Source organism: Panthera leo, chromosome B2 (assembly GCF_018350215.1).
Source record: "Panthera leo isolate Ple1 chromosome B2, P.leo_Ple1_pat1.1, whole genome shotgun sequence".
NCBI lineage: Eukaryota > Metazoa > Chordata > Mammalia > Carnivora > Felidae > Panthera > Panthera leo.
In genome coordinates, this window is record NC_056683.1 from 141267610 (window position 1) to 141289714 (window position 22105).

A 22105-nucleotide genomic window follows, 5' to 3' on the forward strand; every position below is an offset into this window, starting at 1 on the left:
CCCCAAGAGCTGAGAGTTAAAAATGTCTATAACATCAGGATTATGCCACTTTTCTAGTAAAAAACAAGAAGGTGAAAATAGTAATGAACAACACAGAAGGAACTTAAGCACCTGAAAATATGCCATGATTGTAATAGTTACCATTTATTACTGACTGCTGGGAGCTGCTCAGCCACCTTTCTCACTTAAACCTCACACTCATCACATGAAGGATCTGCTGTGGAGTGAGGTGCCCAAGCTGCACTGGGGGGACAGGCAGCACCGGGATTCACTCAGGGTCCGTGCCCTTGCCAACACTGTATTCTATTCATTCGCTCCCCAAACCCTTATTGACTATTCAGTAGGGGCCCTGCATGCTCCATGTTGTCAGGGATACAGAGATAAAAGACACAATCCCCTCCTTTAAGAGCTCATTGTCCAAAGAAGCTCACGGACTAGTAATGAGATGATTACAGTATGATGAGTCCAGTATGGGCATGACGGAGAAGAGTCTCCAAAGGCAGCCTGGGAGGGCCAGCAAACACTTCCAGGAGGAAGCCCTGTTGTTTCACAAGAGCAGCCCTGTTGATAGCCTTAATGGCACTGCACACTTGACTACCATATGCCTGGAAATTGCCATGCTAATCTACAGTGACCACCACAGATGTGCATGGTGTCCCTCCCTTGTTTCTCAATGCCCACGGAACAGCCATACTGGCAAACTTGCATCAGAACAAGTTTTGGAGGATAAATAGGGGAGCAGGCAGTCAAATAGGGAATGGGGTGGGAGGGGGGAGGGATTTTAGGCAGAGGGAATGGCCTGAGAAGAGTCTCTGTGACTGGAGCATAGGTTCCAAGAGGAATGGGGACAAGAAGACCAAGAGGTAGACAGGATCCAGGTGACATTGAAGGCCTTTTATATCATGCCAAAGAGCACAGATTGTTTTCTAAAAGTTAGGAGGGTGTTTGGGGGAATGTTATACAGGGAATGGCAATGTCATAGATGTGGTTTCAGAAGTATCATTATGCCAGCATTACGAAGAATGGATTGGAACGCAACAGTCCTTGGATACAAAGACCAGGGAGAAGCTTCCTGCATCATCCAGAGGAGGAAGTACAAGGACCTGAGAAAAGATGGTCATGGCAGGAGTGGAAGGAAGTAGAAGAAGAGATCAGACTTACCAACCAAATAATTGTAAATATGGAATGTGGGAGGATGACTCCAGGGCTCCGGCTTAGGTCACCAAGTGGATGGTGACACCATTTCCTTTGGGTGAGCTCTGGGACTGTGGCTTATGCAGGGCTGCATTACTTGGCACAAGGCACGGTGACAAGTACATAGTCGGTACTCAGTAAATATTTATGGGATGGAATGAGAGTATGAATGCCTGAGTGAGGAATATTAACAAAGAACAATGGGAGAGTGGGGTTTGGTTGACGGTGCACGTTGAGTATGAGATGCTTATGAGATCGTCAGAGGAAGATGGGCTGCAGGCTGTCGTACATAAGACTGGAATTCAAGAGAGAGATCTGGGCCAAAAGTCTAGACTGGGGAAGCATCCATATCCACATTCAGAGTAAGGAGAATGGCAGACAAAAGAAGTCACGGTCAGACATTGGGAAACATGGACAGTTCCAGCAGAAGAACAAGGGCCCTGGGAAAGAGGTGTAGAAGGAAGACAAGAAAGAGTGATGGCGTAGAGTTCCAGGAAGGAGAGGCTGTCCCCAGCCCCTGGAGGCCAAGTAGAACAAGAGCTGGAATGTATGGAGAACAGAAGTCACAGGACTGCGTCTGAGGGTCACCCCAGGCAGAGTGTGTGGGAGCTGGCTTGGGCGAGCTCACGGAAACCAAGTGTTAAATTTTCAGGGATTTTGCAAGCTGGTGTTAAACATAGCTGCTGTTAAAAATTAAATTATAGGGGTGCCTGGGAGGATCAGTCTGTTAAGCGTCTAACCTCAGCTCAGGTCATGGTCTCACGGTTTGTGGGTTCAGGCCCCACAGTGGTCTCTGCACTGACCGTGCAGAGCCTGCTTGGGAGTCTCTCTCTCTCTCCCTCTCTCTGCCCCTCCCCCACTTGTGTTTTCTCTCTCTCTCAAAATAAATAAATAAACTTAAAAAAATTAAATTATAGGGGTGCCTGGGTGGCTCAGTTGGTTAAACGCCGACTTCGGCTCAGGTCATGATCTCGCAGTTCATGAGTTCCAGCCCCGTGTTGGGCTCTGTGCTGACAGCTCAGAGGCGGGAGCCCGCTTCAGATTCTGTGTCTCCCTCTCTCTCTGCTCCTTCGCCACTTGTGCTCTGTCTCTGTCTCTCAAAAATAAATAAACGTTTTTAAAAATTTTTTTAAAAATTAAATTATATAAACTTACAAACTGACTAAATTTTGCTAAAAACAGAAGTAATAAACACCTAAAACTCTTCACTTCCTAATTATTGACATTTTATTATTCTCTGTGCCATCCAGGTTACTTACATCGACTGTGCTTGTTTGGTACAAATACTTTATATCTGTGTGTCCCTGCTCCTCTCTTCCCAGCTCCGTGCTCAGTGACATCACGGGGGCGGGGGGGGCGGTCACTGGAGATGGGCCAGTGTGGGGATGTGTACACCATGCAGCAGACCCTGCAATTCAGGGTTCTTCCAGAGAGCTGGGTGTTGGCATTTACCAGCACACCACTGAAAGCTGTCCTCTCCTGCCAGAGGACGCCCCCTCCATGTCTCCCTGTCAGGGGGCGGCATTGATCTCAGTCTGGTGACGCTGGTGTAGGAAGAGGGGTGGGCAGCAGAGGGCTTAGACTAGGACCACTCTTACCTGCAGGGAATGCCTACTGGCTACTGCACTGTTCTAGAGAGTTCTATCCAGGTTGAGGCAGGGGTCAGCTGGCAAGGATCCAGAGGATTGGGGACAAGGAGAAAGCAGGTGGCAGGGATTGGGTTGGGGAGGGGGGTGCCAGTCACCTGGTCAGACACTCACTGCTGGATTTCAGGGCCAGGAAAAAACCAGGATTGGGGCAGAGGCCAACCTGACAGACTGGTTAACCGTCCTGTGCTTGTGTGGGGCCAGAGCAGCAGCGGACAGGGAGGGGGTTTTCGTTCTCATTGCCTCAAGCCTGGCTGACAGGAGCCTGCAGGTGGTGGAGGGGAACCAGGCTGGGAAGGCAGGATCTGGCAACCAAGCAGTGGGAAGTGAATTTATTTATTAAAAAACAAAACAAAACAAAACAGAGGCGCCTGGGCGACTCGGTCAGTTAAAGTGTCCAACTTTGGCTCAGGTCATGTTCTCACAGTTTGTGGGTTCAAGCCCTACATCGGGCTCTGTGCTGACAGCCCAGAGCCTGGAGCCTGCTTTCTATTCTGTGTCTCCCTCTCTCTCACACTCTGTCTCTGTCTCTATCTCTGTCTCTGTCTCTGTCGCTCTCTCTCTGTCTCTCAAAAATAAATAAACATTAGGGACGCCTGGGCGGCTCAGTCGGTTAAGCGTCCGACTTCAGCTCAGGTCATGATCTCGAGGTCTGTGAGTTCGAGCCCCACGTCAGGCTCTGTGCTGACAGCTCAGAGCCTGGAGCCTGTTTCAGATTCTCTGTCTCCCTCTCTCCCTGACCCTCCCCCGTTCATGCTCTGTCTCTCTCTGTCTCAAAAATAAATAAACGTTAAAAAATATATATTTTAAATAAATAAATAAATAAATAAACATTAAAAAAATTTTTTAAACCACTAAAATAATTTTGAAAAACTCTGACCTGATGGCTAATGTGCATCACTGGTTATACCTGGTGTTTACTGAAGAGAGAGGAAGAAGTGAGGCGCATTGTCCACAGAGAATTAAAACATAAGAAGGAAACCAACTAATTGGCCTGCTTTTTATTATCTCCACATGTGGCAATTCTAAGCGGTGGTAGCGATAAGATACTCCTTCGGGGCAGGCCGCTGCCACCGCCACCCTCCACACAGATGTGTACTTTTGACAGCGTTCTATGTAATCGTTTGATTGTTAGAAAAGCTGACGCGTTCCTCTTTAGTTCCTCTTTGCGGGTTAGCTTCATAGAATCCCTTATTTTTAGAGCGTTGGAGCCACGTCTTGTTTTTCCATTTGGACGACAACGTGTACCAAGGGGCCAAGGGTCTATCAGTTGTGCTTGGGGTAGCTAAGAACGCTGTGAGAAATGTGTGCTTTGGAAACGAAATTGGTAGAGAGCCTCATTTTGTGCGTGCAATACAAGAAGTCAGAAGTCCGCTCTGAGTCACCAGTCTCCTATTATTCTAGCATCGAACCTGCGGAGCAGAGGGAGGTTTGAAGCATGAAAAGGGCTCTTTAAAAAGACATAAGCGTGCAGACGTGGAAGGGCTGACCTCAAAGCAAGTTCTGGCGCATATCAGCTGTATCACCTTGGAAGCACTCTACTGAACTGCTCTGAGCCTCAGTTTCTCCATTTAGTAAAATGGGACTAATAACACCGGATCAGCTACTACCCAGGTTATTGTTAAAGGTCCAGTGAAACCAGGTATAGGAAGGGGTGATGCTTATTATAAAGCATGGTGCTTTCCAGGATTCAAGAAGGGGAAAGTGGAGCCCAGAGCAGGCGTATCTGAGCAGATTCCGTGTAGCTTTAGGTCTGGAGCTTTAATTTCCACTGTAGATACGGTGTGCTTAGCAAAGTTTGAGGGCATCAAAGTGAAAATTTGAAACTTGGATACGGGGTAAACAGCTCCGTGGGAAAAGGAGCCAGGCCAGAGCTCTTCTGGAGTGGGGCTCACTCCAGGAAGCAAAGTGAGAAAGAAGGTTCCAGAGAACAGCAGTCACATGGCTGAGCCTGCATGTGTCACAAGTTCAGAGTTGCTGTGTCTGGTTGGGAAGGAAGTTAGGTCTAGAAGAATATCTTGGAGGAGCGTCTCCAACATCACTTGCCAACTGGCAGATTCGATTTGTAACCAGAAGCCTCTTCTCTCTTCATTGGCTTTGCTGCATTTTTGAAGAGCGGGTGTTTCTTCTGTAAAGGACTGTGGTGGAAATCCTGTGAATCCCTCCAAATCTCTCAAATCAAATGGAAAATAAAACAAATGAAGATGCTCTCTGGCCTCTTTTTGACTCAATCAACAGAGAACACATATTGCGATGTAAAACATGAGCTTTTTTTCTCTACTACCTGGAAATGGATGGAAAGTCTTTTCCAGAGGTTGCTGATGTTGGCATCATGATGATGGGTGGGTGATAGGCTGGCTGTCAGCCCTCCCAGGCAGGTGGTCCACCTGCCTTCTTTGATGCTGGGGCTCCTCTGCCATAGCAGGGTAGGGAAGGGAGCTGGGGAAGTGCCCTCTGCTTCCAGCCAGACCCTCCTGGAATGAATGGAGCCTTTGCACATAGATCTTCAGGTCTTCTCCATGGAATTTAGGTAACTAAAGGCAGAGACAGGTCACTGCAGAGAAGTGTCTGCTCCCTTTTCTAACTAGTGCTTAATATACAGTGTAAGGTTGAGAAGAACAAGACACATCAGATTTGAAGAAACAAGCCATTGAGATAGATGATCCTGGGGTTCAGATGGTTGACCCAGGAGCAGGGCAGCCAGGGAGCCATGAATCTAGAGTCGTGTTCTTCCTTCCTGGAGACGCAGCAGGTGAGCTTCCCTCCTAGGGGGAACCCTGCCCTTTCCATGAGTCACTTCCACACCCTATGCACCTGTCCGATTCCAGTAGCCCAACCCTCTATGCCCATGAACAGCTTACACTTCCCATAGCCCTGACAATCTGCCCCATTGGCAACTCCTCAAAACATCGAGGGGAAGTACCGTCAGTTCTGTCCTGGAAAACGTTGCGGGTTAAGACACATGGCCAAGTGCTCCCAATTAATTACTGGCAAATCTAGAATCGGCCACATTATATGTTTCCAGCACATTTCACAAACTGCCCAGCCGCTTTTTGTTCTTTAAATAAAATATCTATGAAATACACCGGAACCTCACCAGGCGGGATTTTTAGAGCAGAGGAAGAAAGCAAAGCAGGTGTCAAGGTTCATTAACCTCACCTTGGTCCCTTTCTAAAAATTGACTCACTGAGATGTCCAGGCTGCTTTTTAAAGCTCCACATGCATATGATATATCATTACGCTTGCTTTGTATATGCATTTTTAGGTCTATTTTTGAGCCAGTTGCTGTACTGAATCAAGAGGCTTTTAACTCTGATATTCTGGATCTAAAATAATCTGCCACCGTGCTTCTCATCGCTGGGCCCTCTCTGGATCTATTTCCAACTCATTATCCTGCTCATGCTTATTGGCTTCCACATTGGAACGGCCAGCAGATGCAGAGAAACCCAACCTTCACATTTAATTGAGGCCACGAAGGCCCTTTCCTTGGCAAAACGGAGGGCGAAGTATAAATTGCAGATGCAGTAACCAGCAAATGGATGTCGTATCAGAAGCTGGCTCTCCCCCAGCCATGTCCAAAAGCCTCCGCTATAAATACGTAGAGGAAGTAAACCTTAACCACACCGAGGCTAAAAAAAAAGACGCCGGTTTCTGTATGTGGCTTTTGTAAATCAGTTTCATTGCGTCACACTTCCACCTCGAATGCATGACAGTAAGGTCAGGGTTACCCAGTAGAAGGCAGAAAAAACCCCACATGTATCACCATATGGCACCTTCCTACACAGTCTGTTTTTCCCTTGGCGATGACAATGAATCACTTGTTGACAGCAGCGGGGCGGTCACATGGCAGATGTGAAACACACCTCGTGGCGCAAAGCCACAGCGAGCAGGAATGTGGCGGGGGTGGAAAGGCCCTGGCACTTCCTTGTGGAGGCCAGATATGACCAGGCCTGTCTGTACTGTATGGAATTAGATAACCATGTGGCAAAAAGCTACGACTCTGGCTTTGCAACACTAAACTGTAAAATGTGTAGGCAGCGCCTGATACATCTTGCAAAATATAATTACAGATCTCCAGTGCTTTGAGAGTTTGCACGGAAATGATCCAAACCAACTCAAAATAGTAACAAAGGCTGCGTGCAAACGTGTGGCATGGATTCTCTGAAAAGGCACCAGGAGGAAGGCCAAACATTAATAAGCCTTTTAGGAGCAGGAGGGGATCGTTTGGTTCAACGATGACTGTCACGTTCAGAGACAGCTATCCCTCCACTCCAACCCCACTCTTCCCTTTGAAGAATTAGATCTGAAATCCTTAAGGGCCAATGTGTATGCGTTGATATTCCCAGTCACACCACATTTCAGAAATAAAATAAGCCACGCAGCTACAACAGCAGGGACCTGGAGGTTTTGGTTTGGTTTGGTTTGGTTTGGTTTGATCACTTGAATACAGTTCAGTAAATTTCTGGAAAGAAAGGACCCGGGGTAGATTGAGCAGCATCCATCACCAAGAGCCAAAAATTTCACACCTGCTAATTTTCCATCCTGACTCTCTTGCAAAAAGACTAATATTTATTCACCAGGGAGCTTCAGGAACAAGTAGGATATTAGCCAGGAAAACCTATCACAGCAGACTGCTTTGTACCAAAGAACTTATAAAAAGTCCTGGGCCCATCAGCATGGTAGGTTGGGAGTTATATTAGCACGTTTCCCCCACTACTTATCATTACAAAACTTTTTTTTAAACTTTAAAAATAGTTGATCACAAAAACAGGGGCGATGTTTATAGTACATACATGTTTTCTGAAAGATTTTATTTTTAAAAAAATTTTTTTAACATTTATTTATTTTTGAGACAGAGAGAGACAGAGCATGAATGGGGGAGGGTCAGAGAGAGAGGGAGACACAGAATCCAAAGCAGGCTCCAGGCTCTGAGCTGTCAGCACAGAGCCCGATGCGGGGCTCGAACTCACGGACCACAAGATCATGACCCGAGCCGAAGTCGGACGCTTAACCGACTGAACCACCCAGGCGCCCCGAGGAAGATTTTAATGAAATAAATAGCTGATTAAATATACATTCATTAATCCAAATAGTGTTTAACTGTACCTGGGCTTTTGTTTAGATGTTATTCTCCTGCAGGAGAATTCTGACACCTGGACATACACTGGGTCATATGTGCAACTCACTATGTGATTCCTGGTTCTCTGGTGACCCTCGTCCCCTTGTTCCCAGGGGCCGGGCTGGCCTTGTTGGTGCTATGTCACCTGCCTCCTGTCCACAGCAGTGGGGACCAGAGGCGCACACTCTCCAGATCTGGCCGCTCACTGGCCCTTCTTCTGGAAAATGAAATGGAACAAAGAAAGCTTTCCCAATAACTGGACTTAAAATGTGTACCCGTGACTATGGCCAGTGATCACGTTCTACCCCGTGCACTGAGGAGCAGGGAAGCTGGTTTGCAGAAACCGGAGAGAAAGCCCAGATTTCTTCTCACGTTTAAGTCTGGTCCCTCCCCGAGGCCCAGCTGCAAGCTCATTCCAGCCGATCACAGAAACAAAGACAAGGCTTATAGTGCATACATGTTTTCTGGAAGATTTTAATGAAATAGATAGCTGGTTAGATACACATTCACTGATTCAAGCATGGTTTAACTGTACCTTGGCTCTTGTCTAGATTTCTATTCAAATTCCTATTTTTTGAGAACTTCTATTTCCCTTGTTTGTTTCAGCCTGGCAATTTCTGCCCCACGCAACCAAGAGATCTCTAACTGGCACACATTCTTGTGTCTGAGTCACATCATTCCATGGCGCTTTGGGCTGCAGGCTGATGTAACAGGAAACGCCTTGCCGCGTCTCACAGGTACTGGCTCTATGTTCTTTGGGCAGAGGCTACAGGCAGTGGGGTGTGAGTTCTGGCTCTGTGCATTTGAAACATGAACACTTAGCAAGTCTTTTAGCCTGCAAGCTCCTCAGCTTCCTCAGCTGTAAAATGAGATAAACAAACTAAAAAATGATCACGTGATAAAGCACAAAAAGCTTGACCCTTGGGGTTAGTCCAGGGACAAAATCCCAGTTCTGTCACCTCCCAGAGCCTGAGGGTCCTCACTGTGAGTGACAAGTCCTGCGTAATAGGCGTGCCTTTTTTTAAAATATATTTTTTAACATTTATTCATTTTTGAGAGACAGAGTGCGAGAAGGGGAGGGGCAGAGAGTGGGGGCCCGGGGGAGACACAGACTCCAAAGCAGGCTCCAGGTTCCAGGCTATCAGCACAGAGCCTGATGCGGGGCGGAACCCATGAACTGTCAGATCATGACCTGAGCTACAGTCGGATGTTCAACCGACTGAGACACCCGGGCACCCCATAACGGCCACGCTTATTATTACTGTTGCTGTTATCGCGACTGCCCTTCCTTCTCTTCCCGGCGAATGTGAACATTCTTTGTGATCGATTAAGAACAATTCCCGAAATAAAGGGTATCAAGACTCTTTCTTTAAAAATCAAAAGCATGGGAATGCAAGCTGGTGCAGCCACTCTGGAAAACAGGATGGAGTTTCCTCAAAAAACTAAAAATAGAACTACCCTACGACCCAGCAATTGCACTACTAGGCATTTATCCAAAGGATACAAGTGCACTGTTTTGAAGGGACACAGGCAACCCCATGTTTATAGCAGCACGATCAACAATAGCCAAAGTATGGAAAGAGCCCAAATGTCCATCGAAGGATGAATGGATAAAGATGTGGGATATATATACAATGGAGTATTACTCGGCAATCAAAAAGAATGAAATCTTGCCATTTGCAACTACGTGGATGGACCTGGAGGGTATTATGCTAAGTGAAATTAGTCAGAGAAAGACAACAATCAGATGATTTCCCTCATTTGAGGACTTTAAGAGACAAAACAGATGAACAAGGGGAAAGTGAAGCAAAAATGATATAAAACCAGGGAGAGGGACAAAACAGAAGAGACTCATAAATATGGAGAACAAACAGAGCGTTCCTGGAGGGGTTGTGGGAGGGGGGATGGGCTAAATGCGTAAGGGGCACTAAGGCATCTACTCCTGAAATCGTCCTTGCACCAGATGCTAACTCTTTGGATATAAATTTACAAAAATAAAAAAAATTTGAAAAATCAAAAGCAGCTTCTGCTTCATCTCTGTCACTCAGCTGGAGGCGGGGGGACATCTCTCTGTCAATGACATCTCAGCTCTGCTTGTTGATCCAACATGAAGGCTGTAAGACACGTAGGAAATAGACGTCTCCCGTCTTTGAAGAAAAGGAGAGGCAGCCAGGTAGGAGAGGGAGACCACCAGACCTGGCTGCCCGTCCTCAGGCCACTTACCCACTCTGAGATTCTCTCTGTAAACCGGGATGCTGATGTCATCTACTCCCAGGGACACTGGACTCACTGGGGCTAGCGTGCCTGAAGAGGCGCTCCACACCAAACGCCTTGATGACAGCCCTCGCTTGGAACCCGCCTTTCTAACTCTCCTGTCTTTCCCCCTCTGCGGCAGAAATAGAATAATCATTCCGACAGCCGTGAGCATGTCTCCGTGTTAGCAGGAACCCCGACGTGTTTCTCCTCAATCAGCAATGTTCCTACCAGGTCATCAGTTTAGGAAGAGGCAAATCAGACCTCCTTCCCTTAACATTTATTACCTTATTTGGGTTTTTTAGGAACTGAAATTTGCATTGGGCGCAACTTAAAGAGGACAATGTTGACCGCTCAAATGCATCAAAATCTAAAGTTCATACCAGGATCCTGTTTTCGCTTTAATCACAATTCATTTTTAAACCAAAGTCAAAGGGGTTTCATTCTAGAAAATGAGAAGCTGAGTGACAAACTAAAGATAAAATTATGGTCTGGGTTCCCAGTTTCAGGCCACAGTCAATTCTCAAAACCGTCCTGGAAAATGGTGATACTGTGAACTCCTCAGGGGGAGTTGTGGGGGTGAGAAGCCGAAGGGTGTGGCGTCACACAGGGGCCCACAGGGGACAGGCCCAGGAGAGGCCCTGCTTGGAGCCATGTCTGCTGTCTCCCAAGGCATCCGCTCACCCTGGTTTGTCCAGAACCATCTCGGTGTTAAGTCTGGGACCCAGGTGACTCCTCAGTCTCAGGCAAACAGGGACAGTGGATCATCCCATCCCACACTGGTATGAACTGCTTCATGTTCACGTAGCCTTTTAGCCTTATGACACATTCTGATCCCCGCCTAGTCTATCCCGTGGACTTTTCTTCAATTTGATTTCTTTTGCTTTCTTGCCTAAATAGCAGAAGACAAATACAACAGAAGGAGAAAAGCGTTTTAGGACAGATAAGCCAGTGAGGCTAGAAACCACTGCTCTTGGAGTAGAAGGCACTTTCCCTCACTTTTCCCACAGTTCAGGACCACAGGAGCAGGCAAACACTGTCCCTGGTGATCAGCAGCATTCATGGCTTGGCATTAAGGCTACATTTGTACCCTTACTTTTATATAAATTTTTATAAGACTATTAATTGTCACCGTTGACACTATACTTAACATCCTGTTCATACCCCTTCTTCTGCAGTGGAGAGCAGAGGAGGGAAGATGTTTCCTCTTTCCAGCCAGAGGAAACACATTTGCAAAGAAAATGAACCCCTGTAGGAAATTCCTCTTGCCTAGTCCTTTTTTTTTTTTTTTTTTTTTTAAAGTAAATTTGCTGCGGAGAGGGTGGTTCATCACGGTTATCAAAGCAATATATGCGTATTGTCACAAACTAGGAAAATAGAGAAGGAATTTTAAAAATCACACATAATCCCAGAATGGTATCTTTTAAAGCAAGCTGAACAGCAACACACCCAGTGGACATCTTCAGTGAGCAGTACCCGTTCAGATGGGCTACACCGTCATCCCCCAGAGCCGCTGGCTGCCCGGAACATTCTGTGTTCTACAGCCTTTTATACAGCAGCAGCAGCAGCAGCAAAAACAGCTCCCTTGTTACTAAGTGACAATAGTTCTTTTTCTCTAGGATGCTGAATTTGTGTCAGAGCCTTGAACCAATCAACCCATCCATCAACAAATCCCTGCCGTTTATGTGATGGAACAGCTCCCTGGGACCCCAACTTCACGACAGGAAATGTCCCGGGCAAGTGTAATGAGTTGTATCAGTGAACAAAGAGAATGCCTGGGAGGGGTAGCCAGGGGACCTGTTCTGGACTGGGAGGCAGGGAGCTTCCCGAGGGCATCATACTCAAGCCAAGACTAGCCAGCGTACTAGGAGGAGCTGGGTGAAGACAGAGAGGAAGGCCAGAGGGGCAGCCCGTGAGAAGGTCTGGGGGCTGGAGCATCCTGACGGAGGGGCTACACGGGACAAGGTCATAGTGAAGGCCAGGATGCCTGAAATACCCAGGGCCAATGAGAGTGAGGCATGAGCCAAAGATGCCAGAGGAAATAGGACAGAAAGGGTAAGGTATGCAGGTCTGTGTTCTTGATTTTGGCTTTCCACCAAGAGCAATGGGAAGCCTCCCAAGGCTCATCCACAGGGGCACGACAGGACCTCTACAGTGAGCAAGCCTGGCTGCAGAGAGCAGCGTGGGCGTGGCAGAGAGTGACTGGGTCAGAGGCATCTGCAGAAGGAGAGGGGAAAACAGGTGTGTTTGCAAGGGCTCCAGGAGTCAGAATCAGCCTTGGTGACTGATTTAATAGTGCAGTGAGAGAGACAGGGCCCAGATGGCAGGTTGCAAAGGGAGAGGTGTGAAAGCTTCAAGGACAGCCCCCAGGGGCAGGGCCCGCTCCCTGGGTGTGTGGCTGCTACAGTCACCCAAGCTCGTCCTCAGAAGGGCCGAGTACTGGGTTTACTGCTTTGCTGTCGCTGATCATTTTCCAACAAGGAGCCCTGCATTTTCATTTTGCACCAGGCCTGCAAATTACATAGCTGGTCTTGCCCAGGGCTAATTGTCTTCTACATGTTCCGCTTGGCTAATGGCACTTGGACTCCATCCAAGGCCTTGAGATTGTTGATTTATCCTGTCAGGCGGGACATGCGTGTAAAGAAGGCTCACTGGACCCAGTTCAGTGCAGTTTGTGTCTGTGAGCATATCAATGATGGTCTGTGATGAAAGTGCCTGAGAGCAGAAGACAGAAGACTGTTTTTACTGGCTTTGGGACAGGAAACTGAGGGCATTTTAATAACATCAGCCTCAAGTTTGCTGCTTGAGTAAAAGAGGGATTTTCCTCATCCCCAGGTTCATTTAGTTTAGTAATTCAAGCTAAAAAACTTCATTTGTTCAAGCTGAAGCTAAATGGATATTCTGTTTGGCAGAAAAGACTTTGAAAAAATGAGTGATTTATTCTTTTATTTAAGCTAAGAATGTCATAAGATGCCTGACTCTCAGGCAACATGAAATTTGCATTTGAAAAAATTATTATCGTAAGGGTTTAAAAGAAAATATGTGAATATTTCTATGCTTGAACTTCAGGGAAGAAAAAAGAGATAGTCCTTTACCAAAGCTCAAGGTATAACACAATAAACTGATTATTCAAGGAACTCTATAAATTTACCAGAATCCTTATGTAGGCTTGTAGGCTCCAGACCAAATAATAATTATTACTTTTACTACTAAGTGAGAAAATAAACTATTAAGAATAACTAAGATATAGATCACCATCCTGAATTTCTTTAGGTATCATATATCCACTTACAACAGCAAATCTCTATAAAATACTAAAATTATAGGAAGAATAGGGAGAATTTGGCAAGCCCTTCCAAATATTTACAAGGCTACGTCTTTCAAAGTCGAGTTAGTAATGTAGTCTAAAGGAAGGGCTTTGAAGTCAGGAAGTTTCAGTTTCAAAGCCTGGATCCAGCTTGGACAAGTTACTTAAATTACTTCTGTGTCCCCACATGCAAATGGAGGTAATCCCTACTTTCTGTTTGTAATTTGCATGTTGTAATTAGTCGATAATTTGCATTTTTTAAAGCTGCATTTTTTTAAATGACTGCTAAAAAACAGTTAAATGCACAGTTACCTGTGTGAATCTTCATCAGTTTCCTTGATAAGTTACTCAAGTGTCTCCAAGGGCTGGGGCCAGTGTTACTGGACCAAAGCGCCCTGCAGATGATAGAGAGGTGAAGGGATTGGGGTCTTCCCCTCAGAAAAGAAGGAAGGAAAGGAACGGAGGTGGGGAGGATGAGGGAGAGGAGCATGAGCTGGTGTGTTGATGTCACCGGAAGGGTTCAAAGGAGGAGAATGTCGGGGGTGGGGGGGTGTTAAGAAAGGAGTTTCCCTGTCTCCGCAGGTAAAGTACCTCTAGGGCATCTGTACTAGTGTCCTAGAGCTGCAGCGATCAAGCCCCACAAACAACAGGAATGTAATTCTCACAGTCCTTGGGGCCGCAAGTCTGCCATCAACATGCCCCAGGATTGGTTTCTTCTGGAGGCTCCTAGAGGGATTCTGTTCCAGGCCTGTCCCCTAGTCTCAGGTGTTGCCGGCGGTCCTTAGCGTCCCTCAGCTTGTGGATGCATCGTTCCCGTCTCTGCCTCTCCTGATACACCGTTACAGCAAATACCCGGCACACAGGAAGAGACAAGTGACAGGCACTCAGAGAATCAGAAAAGATTTTCTTCTGCACCAGCGCTGGCCAGCGGAGTCATCTCCAAAAGCTGAGCCCCGAGCCCTGGCGCTGGCCTACTTTTATGCCTGGTCAGCTTCCGGGTACTTGGAAACTTTCAATCGGCTGCACGGGTGGGCAGGATTGCAGGGGCTCAAGGGAAGAAATGGGGGAGAGGGGCACTTACCGATTGTGCTACATGGGCAGTCGGCTGATCAAGAAGCAAGTAAGCAAGATTATAGAAGCCAAAAGCATGCAAGGGGCGTATCCGGCCTCGGACATCTGCCTGTTTGTTTTGTTTTGTTTTTTTAATCTGCTTTTGTCAGCTGTCCTTCTCAACACGGCCTTCTCTCCTTCTCCCTGTATGTGCGGGTCTTTCTGTGTGTCTTCACACAATGTACTCCTCTCTCTGTGCCCAGATTTCCCTCTTACAAGGATAGCAGCCCATCCTACTCCACAAAGACCGTTATTTCCCAATAAGGTTACAGTCACAGGTATGGAGGTTAGGACTTGAACTTGTCTTTTTAGGGGATACAGTTCATCCCACCTCTGGCATAGACAAGGTGCAGCTAGAGGTGACCAGCCAGGGGCTCTTCTGTCCCCAGGAGACATCATATCTGTAACCTATTCTCAGTCTGCCACTTTGGAAAGCTCTGGTATAAACCCTCCTCCATTCCACTCCCGCCTTCCCCCCATCTCTGATAAAGTTTATACTAGACACACACTTCCTACATCCACACAGGCTGTGATCTGATCAAAGGTGCAGTACCCAATCAGGCACCTTCCATAAGGACCGATCCTGCCCGAAACTCACCTGTCATGGCCAAGCAGCAGGTGCATCTGTATGATGCAGGACATCCAGGGCTGTTGAGCCTGGTGCCATTCAACGTGGAACTCTTGAAACAAATTCTTGTCTGACTCTGGGCTCATGGGATCTTCTGACAGCTTACCTTTCGGGTGGCAGGACAGGGAGAGTGGGTTGGCTGGAGGACCCCGGTGTCCAGCACTACAGTTCCTACTTAAATCAATAAAGTAGCTTTCTGGCTGCAAATGGTCAGTGCATGACCCTGGTTAATAAGTCTGTCCCTGAAAGATGAGTGCATTCTCTCTGCACCGAGTTAACTCCACCTCGCAAGGCCATTTGGGAGATAGCCCCAGCCGTATCTGGCCAGTGCCCACCTTGCTGACCTCATTGCTAGGGCCTCATTTCCTTTGGCATATTCTTCTACTACAATTGTGGTCTCTAGAGGCACAAATGAAAGACAACTGACTCAGCCCAGAGGTGGAAGGGTAGGAGAAGAGTCCAAGAGGAGGGGAAGGAGCGAGCAGAGCAGGGCGGGAGGATTGTCGGCAGAGGGAACCATGCCTGTGAAGTCATAGTAACCTGAGGATGTGGGGGGCCATGGAGGGGAGGGCTCTGGTGCTTCTGAGGCCACAGTTTACTGCAAATGAGGACAGGCCTGGAGGTTACTCCACATAAGAAATCAGGCTCCTTGGGTGCTCTGCTAAGGAGCTGGGTCTCAGTCCCAAAGACTACTGGGAGCCATTTGGGATTCTAGGCAGAGATGCCATGACTAAATTCACATTTCACCAGGCTCACTGAGGCAGCTGGCTGGAAGAAAGAGAAACCAACAGGACAGAGAGGAAGAGAGAGGAGGTCACTGTGGTCATCCAGCTCTGTTAGGGCCAGAATCAAGACGACGGGATGGAGGACAGGCAAAAAATGAGAGGTGTTCAAGAAATACAGCAGTGAGGGCACCTGGGTGGCTCAGTCAGTTAAGTGTTCGACTCTTGATTTCTGCTCGGGTCATGATCTCATGGCTCATGAGTTCAAGCCTTGCATTGGGCTCTGCACTGACAGTGTGGAACCTGCTTGGAATGCTCTCTCCCACTCTCTGCCTCTCCCATGCTCATGCTGTCAATCTCTCTCTCTCTCTTTCTCTCTCTCTCCACCTCCTCTCTCTCTCCCCCCTCCTCTCTCTCTCCCCCCTCCTCTCTCTCTCACACACACACACACACACATAAATAAATAAAACTTAAAAATTTTTTTTTTAATACAATAGGGCCACCTATTTACGTGTTTACGCGTCCAATTCTTGATTTCGGCTCAAGTCATGATCTCACAGTTCATGGGTTTGAACCCCACGTCGGGCTCTGCACTGATGGTGCAAAGACTGCTTACGATTCTCCCTCTCCCTCTCTCCCTCTCTCTGCCTCTCTCTCGAAAAATAAACTAAAAAAAAAAAAAAAAATCTTTTCAAAAATACAGTAAACAGCCTAGGATGTGGAAAGTGAAGGAAAGGAGAGGGAAGAGACAAGGATTCCTGGTGCAGAGAAGATAGCAGGACTAAAATGGGCAGAATTGTGTCCCCCCCAAAAGATACACTTAAATTTTAACCCCAGTGCCTATGACCTTATTTGGACATAGGGTCCTTATAGACATAATCAAGTTAAGATGAGGTCCTACTTGAGTAGGTCCCAAGTGGGTCCAATGACTGGTGTCCTTATATGAAGAGGGAAATTTAGACACAAACATATAGACACACAGGGAGAAGTCATGTGACACTGGAGGCAGAGGCAGAAGGGAGGGATGCAATTTCAGACCAAGAACACCAAGGATTGCCAGCAGAAGCCAGAAGCTGGGATAAGGCGAAGAGGGATCCTTCCCTAGAGCCCTCTGAGAGAGCACAGCCTTAACGACACCTTGATTTTGGACTTCTGACCTCTGGAAATGTGTGAGAATAAATTTCTGTTGTTTGAAAGCCACCCAGTGTGTGCAACTTTGCTATGGCAGCTCCAGAACACTGGTGTTACCAACAGCCTCCTTCTCCGTGTATCAGTGTGTTTGCACCCAAACTTCTCTCTTCTTATAAGGACACCAGTCATTGGATTAGGGTCCATCCTAACATCTCAGTATGACCTCACCTTAAGTTGATTATATGCACAGAGACCCTGTCTCCAAATAAGTTCACATTTACAGGTATGAGGAGTTAAACTTGAACATATCTTTTTGGGGAACACCATTCAACTCACAGCATTCCTGAGTGAATATTTCTTGTATTTAGAAAAGAACACGAGAGCATAAGAACTGGGTGCCATAGGAGTGAAATTTGTTCTAAATTCAGAGAAGGGAGAAATTGCCTTGAGCTGGTGGAGGATATAGAGAATCTTGAAGAATGGCTAGGAATTAAATGCAGAGGAGGATAAGGATATGTCACAGTAACAAAAACCACCCACAGGTCACCTGCTCTGCACTGGGACTGTCCTGGATGAATTACATACATGGTCTCCGGCTCCTGGGGGCTCAGTTGGTTGAGCATCTGACTCTTGATTTCAGCTCAGGTCACGATTCCTGGGCCGTGGGATCAAGCTAAGTGTGGGATCCACACTAAGCATGGAGTCTGGTTAGGGTTCTCTCTCTCTCTCTCTCTCTCTCTCTCTCTCTCTCTCATTCTCTCTCTCCACCCCCGCCAGTCCTTCCCCTAGTCATGCATGCTGTCTCTCTAAAATACAAAAAATATGTACATATATACATACGTACATGATCTCTAGTCCCCCATTATCTATCATCGATTAGAAAATGGATTCTCCAGAGGTGGTGTTTTTCCCAAAGTCACACAGCTGGGCAGTAGTAAAGAGAGAACTGGAACACAGGCCCAATGGGTGCAAAAGCAATCGGGCTTCAAACCCAGTCAGCTGCACTGTGGGGTTCCTATAAGGAAACCAGGGAGATGGAGGTGTGGAGGTGGGTCCTGGGGCCGTGCGCAGTGGATGAACAACGTCACCTGCCTGGCCTGAACGAGAGCTTCCTGCACAGAGGGCAGGGGATGAGCCTGAACACGTGGGGCAGAGCCAGCTGGTTGAGGGCTTCATGCCAGGAGCTTCCAGAACAAGGGAGCCCCTGAAGGTGATTAGCAGGAAGTCCTGCAAGTGTGGTCATGGGACCACAGATGGAAAATATTTGTGAAGACGAAACCTGTATTACTCAAGTTGCAGATTGCAGGGTATTTTTTGACGACGGGGACAAGTTCCTCCAACTTTCAACAAGGATGATGGAGTCCAGAGATGCTCTCTGGTCCCATCTCTAGCCCTGTGTGACCCCAAACAAATCCCTATGCTTTCTGCAAATCAGTTTCCTTTTTTTCCTAATTTCTTTTTTGGGGAGAGGGTCAGAGGGAGAGAGAAAGAAAGAAAAAAAAAATCTAAAGCAGACTCCACGCTCAGCGTAGAGTCTGACTCGGGGCCCAATCTCACAACCAACTGTGAGATCATGACGTGAGCTGAAATCAAGAGTCAGACGCTTAACCGACTGGGCCCCCCCAGATGCCCCTGCAAATCAGTTTCCTATCACTGAAAGAAAGATCATGATACCTGCTCAATCCTCAGTGTTATTGGCACATCTGCTGGGTTATGTGCTGGGATGGAAGTATTATTACAGAGCTAGGAGCCTTGGCAAGACCCTTTTGTGGGTATGCATGGCCCTGGCCCTGAGATTGTGTTAGAATTCATGAAAGAGACACAACAGACAAAAAAGCTAATTTAAATGGTATTTGCAAAGACCATTTACTTGGCTTTGGGTGTGCTGGATTTTTTCTGTGTGTGGGTGGAAGAATTTATGCAGCAAATGGTACACGCACTTGAGTCAGGCAAGGCCCGGGTTTGAAGCTCACCTTCTTCTTCTTTTTTTTTTTTTTTAATTTATTTTTGAGAGAGAGAGCTCATTAGTAGGGAAGAGGCAGAGACAGAGGAGAGAGAGAGAGAGAGAGAGAGAGAGAGAGAGAACTGGAAGCAGGCTCTAGGCTCTGAGCCGATGTCTGAGGCTTAACAGACTGAGGCACCCAGGTGCCACACTATCTTCCTTTTCAAGACAATTCACCTTTGACTGGGGAGAAACAAAGGGTGGCTAAGCCATTCCCTCCTTTGGGGAAAATAATCTGTCTTCAGTAGTTTGCTTTCTACATAGTTTTGTTCTGGTCTATTTCATTTACCGGCAATGGAGCCGTTCAGAATGTGTTTTCAGGCAGTTCAGAGCATTCTCCTTATTCTTCTTATCAGATTTGTATCTGGGCTTTTCTGTTGCCAGGCCTGGCCCTGGGGCAAGCCTTCCTGAAGAATGGCAGCACAGGACCTGAGGCCCCTCCTTGGCTCTCCTGCCTGTCCTCTCCCGGCCTGCTGGGCTGCCCGGTGAGTCAGTCTCTTCCTCTGTTTCTGTTTACCTCATTGCAAAATTAGAGTCGTAGAAATAAATATTTACCAACCTCAACAGGATGTTGAGGCAATTAACAAATGAATAATTATAGAGCAGACTCACATACAAAGCTCCTGATAAAGCTAATTATTATTTTTGTAGGAGCTCTCAAAAGGAAAACCTTCTTTATAAGCGTCCACTCTCCAGGTGGCTTGTGAACTTGGCCTCCCACCGGGGTATGCCTGCTTTCTCTCAGGGATGGGATCGTGAACATCAAACTGGAGGCCCATTTCCCCAATAGTGTGGCCTTCCAGAGCCAGAACGCTGTCCTCTTTGGCAGCAACGAATGGAGACCATGGAGTTGCCAGGTAGATTTGTAGATCAGTTGGAATTTCAGATCAATGGCAAATGATTTTTAGTATAAATATGTTTCATGCATTAATTGTAAAAGGGGCAAAACACACTTATACTAAAAAGTTTTTGTTGTTTACCTGAAATTCTAATTTCAGTGGGCATCCTGCTTTTATTCATTTGGTTTTTTGTTTCTGCGAAATCTGGCAACACTAAATCCACATTGTTTTACTAACACCATCTCAGGATGGTGACATTCAGACATCACAGTTATCAACCCCTGCCTTTGAGAAAGCACAGCAATCAGTTATCAGTGTTAATGTTAACGTCTGACACATGGGGCTGCAGCCACACCAGGTGACCGTCCTCGTTCAGGCAGGATGCTTTAAATGGGACTGCTTGCCTAGCTTTGCCTTCTAGAGTTGTGACTCTCATAGGTGGTGTTCCTCCTGTCTATCTATAAAACAATGGAGAGAGTGTCTCTTTAGCTCCAGGACCTTGTAAAGATGAGAAAATGATTGGGGCACCTGGGTGGCTCAAGTTTGTAGAGGGTCGGACTTGGCTTAGGTCATGATCTCACAGTTTGTGGGTGTGAGCCCTGCGTGGGGCTCTGTGCTGAGAGATTCTGTCTCCCTCCCTCTCTCCCTCTCTCTCTCTCAAAAATAAGTAAACATAAGAAAAAAAGATGAAAAAATGTTCAAGAAGGATTGAAACCCACGTTCTATGCGAGACCATTTGGTTGAACTTATGACATTTATGTTTTTTAAAGTCAAACAAGTCAGAAGTGGCCATTTCGCATGGCTCAATATCTAGGCTACCGTTCAAGAAACCGTCAAGGTTCTAGAGTGGGCTCTGATGTCAGGCACCAGAGATGCCTCAGTAACCCAGTTCAGATTCATGTCTACGTGACCTTATACGTGATCTCATCTCTGTTAGGGTATTTGCTTGTTGCCTGAAGGCCCTGTCTCACCTTAAGCTTGTAGGTCTTCACCCAGTAATGAGTGCTTGCTAATTGATTTCAGTGGAAGGCTTTAGTTTCCTACAAAGCTCTCTGAAAAAGGTTGACCATGGAGATTACATTCTGAGAATGACAAAGTAGTTTGATGAAAATAAGCCCTAGAGATAATGGAATTTTTTTTTCTTCATATTTGAAAGCAGTGGAGAGTGAGTAAAAGAGGTAGAAACTGGAGTGGAGTTTACCCTTGAAAGAGGGGAAGTGTGCCTGGTGATATTTGGAAGTTTGCTGCTTTTTTTTCCCCCTTGAAGAAATTTCCTGAATCCCCACACTCCCCATTGGCAGAAAACATCAGCCTTGCTGGCTTGAGGTAGATGTAATATACATAACACAAAGTGCATGTGCCTGTGCATGCAGCCTGTGGCTCTACTGCTAAGGTTCCTGTGAGGTATATGAAGCAGTACAGTATTACCCCTAAGATTGCGATAAAATAAAGGCCTATATTATAACCACTAAAGCAACTACCAGATGCAAAGAGGTGTAGCTAAAGAGTCAGTAGAGGATTAAAATTGAATGTCAGAGGAGCACCTGGGTGTTTCAGGCGGTTAAGCATCAGACTCTTGATTTTGGCTCAGGTCATGACCTCACGGTTCATGAGGTCCAGCCCCCCACTGGGCTCCCTGCTGACAGTGTGGTGAGGAGCCTGCTTGAGGTTCTATCTCTCCCTCTCTCCTCCCTCCCTGCCCCTTCCCTCCCAGAATAAATAAACTTAAAAAAAAAAAAAAAAAAAAAAAAAGGTGGCTGATGGCAAAGGGAGAATTTGAACCAGGAAGAGCACAAAGAAGGGAAAAAAGAGGAAGACCACCCAGGAGGTTTCATGGAATTTGTTTGTGATCAGCTTGTGAGGTTGGCAGGGAAGTTGGGGCACAGGAATCATACCCAATGGCCCTTCTCCTCTGTCACCATTTACAAAGGACTGCAAGACATTGGTGTGTTCCTCCTCCCAGACCTCTCTTCTCAAGCTCAGTAGGTTGCAGGGGTAGGTGTTGCTGCCCCCCCCCCCCCACACACACACCCAGCCTAGCACTGCTTCTCAGCTCTGCTTAGACTGTGAAATTGGGGTTTGTTTCTGCAACCATTCCCCGCCCTCAGCCAGGGGTGCCCTCTACCCCAGATAACCTCGCCCTCCCTGTTCTCA

General features: G+C 46.8%; 1 protein-coding gene across 7 annotated transcripts in view; it reads left to right on the forward strand.

Moving 5' to 3' along the window:
* The window catches only part of LOC122220530 (palmitoyltransferase ZDHHC14), a 533561-nt gene that overhangs the window by 335114 nt on the left and 176342 nt on the right, over positions 1-22105 (forward strand). For all 7 annotated transcript variants that reach the window (XM_042940151.1, XM_042940152.1, XM_042940155.1 and 4 more), the window contains 2 exons: positions 8566-8696; positions 19497-19597. In XM_042940151.1, the coding sequence (XP_042796085.1) occupies positions 8566-8696; positions 19497-19597 (232 nt within the window). The remainder of the gene's footprint in view (positions 1-8565; positions 8697-19496; positions 19598-22105) is intronic.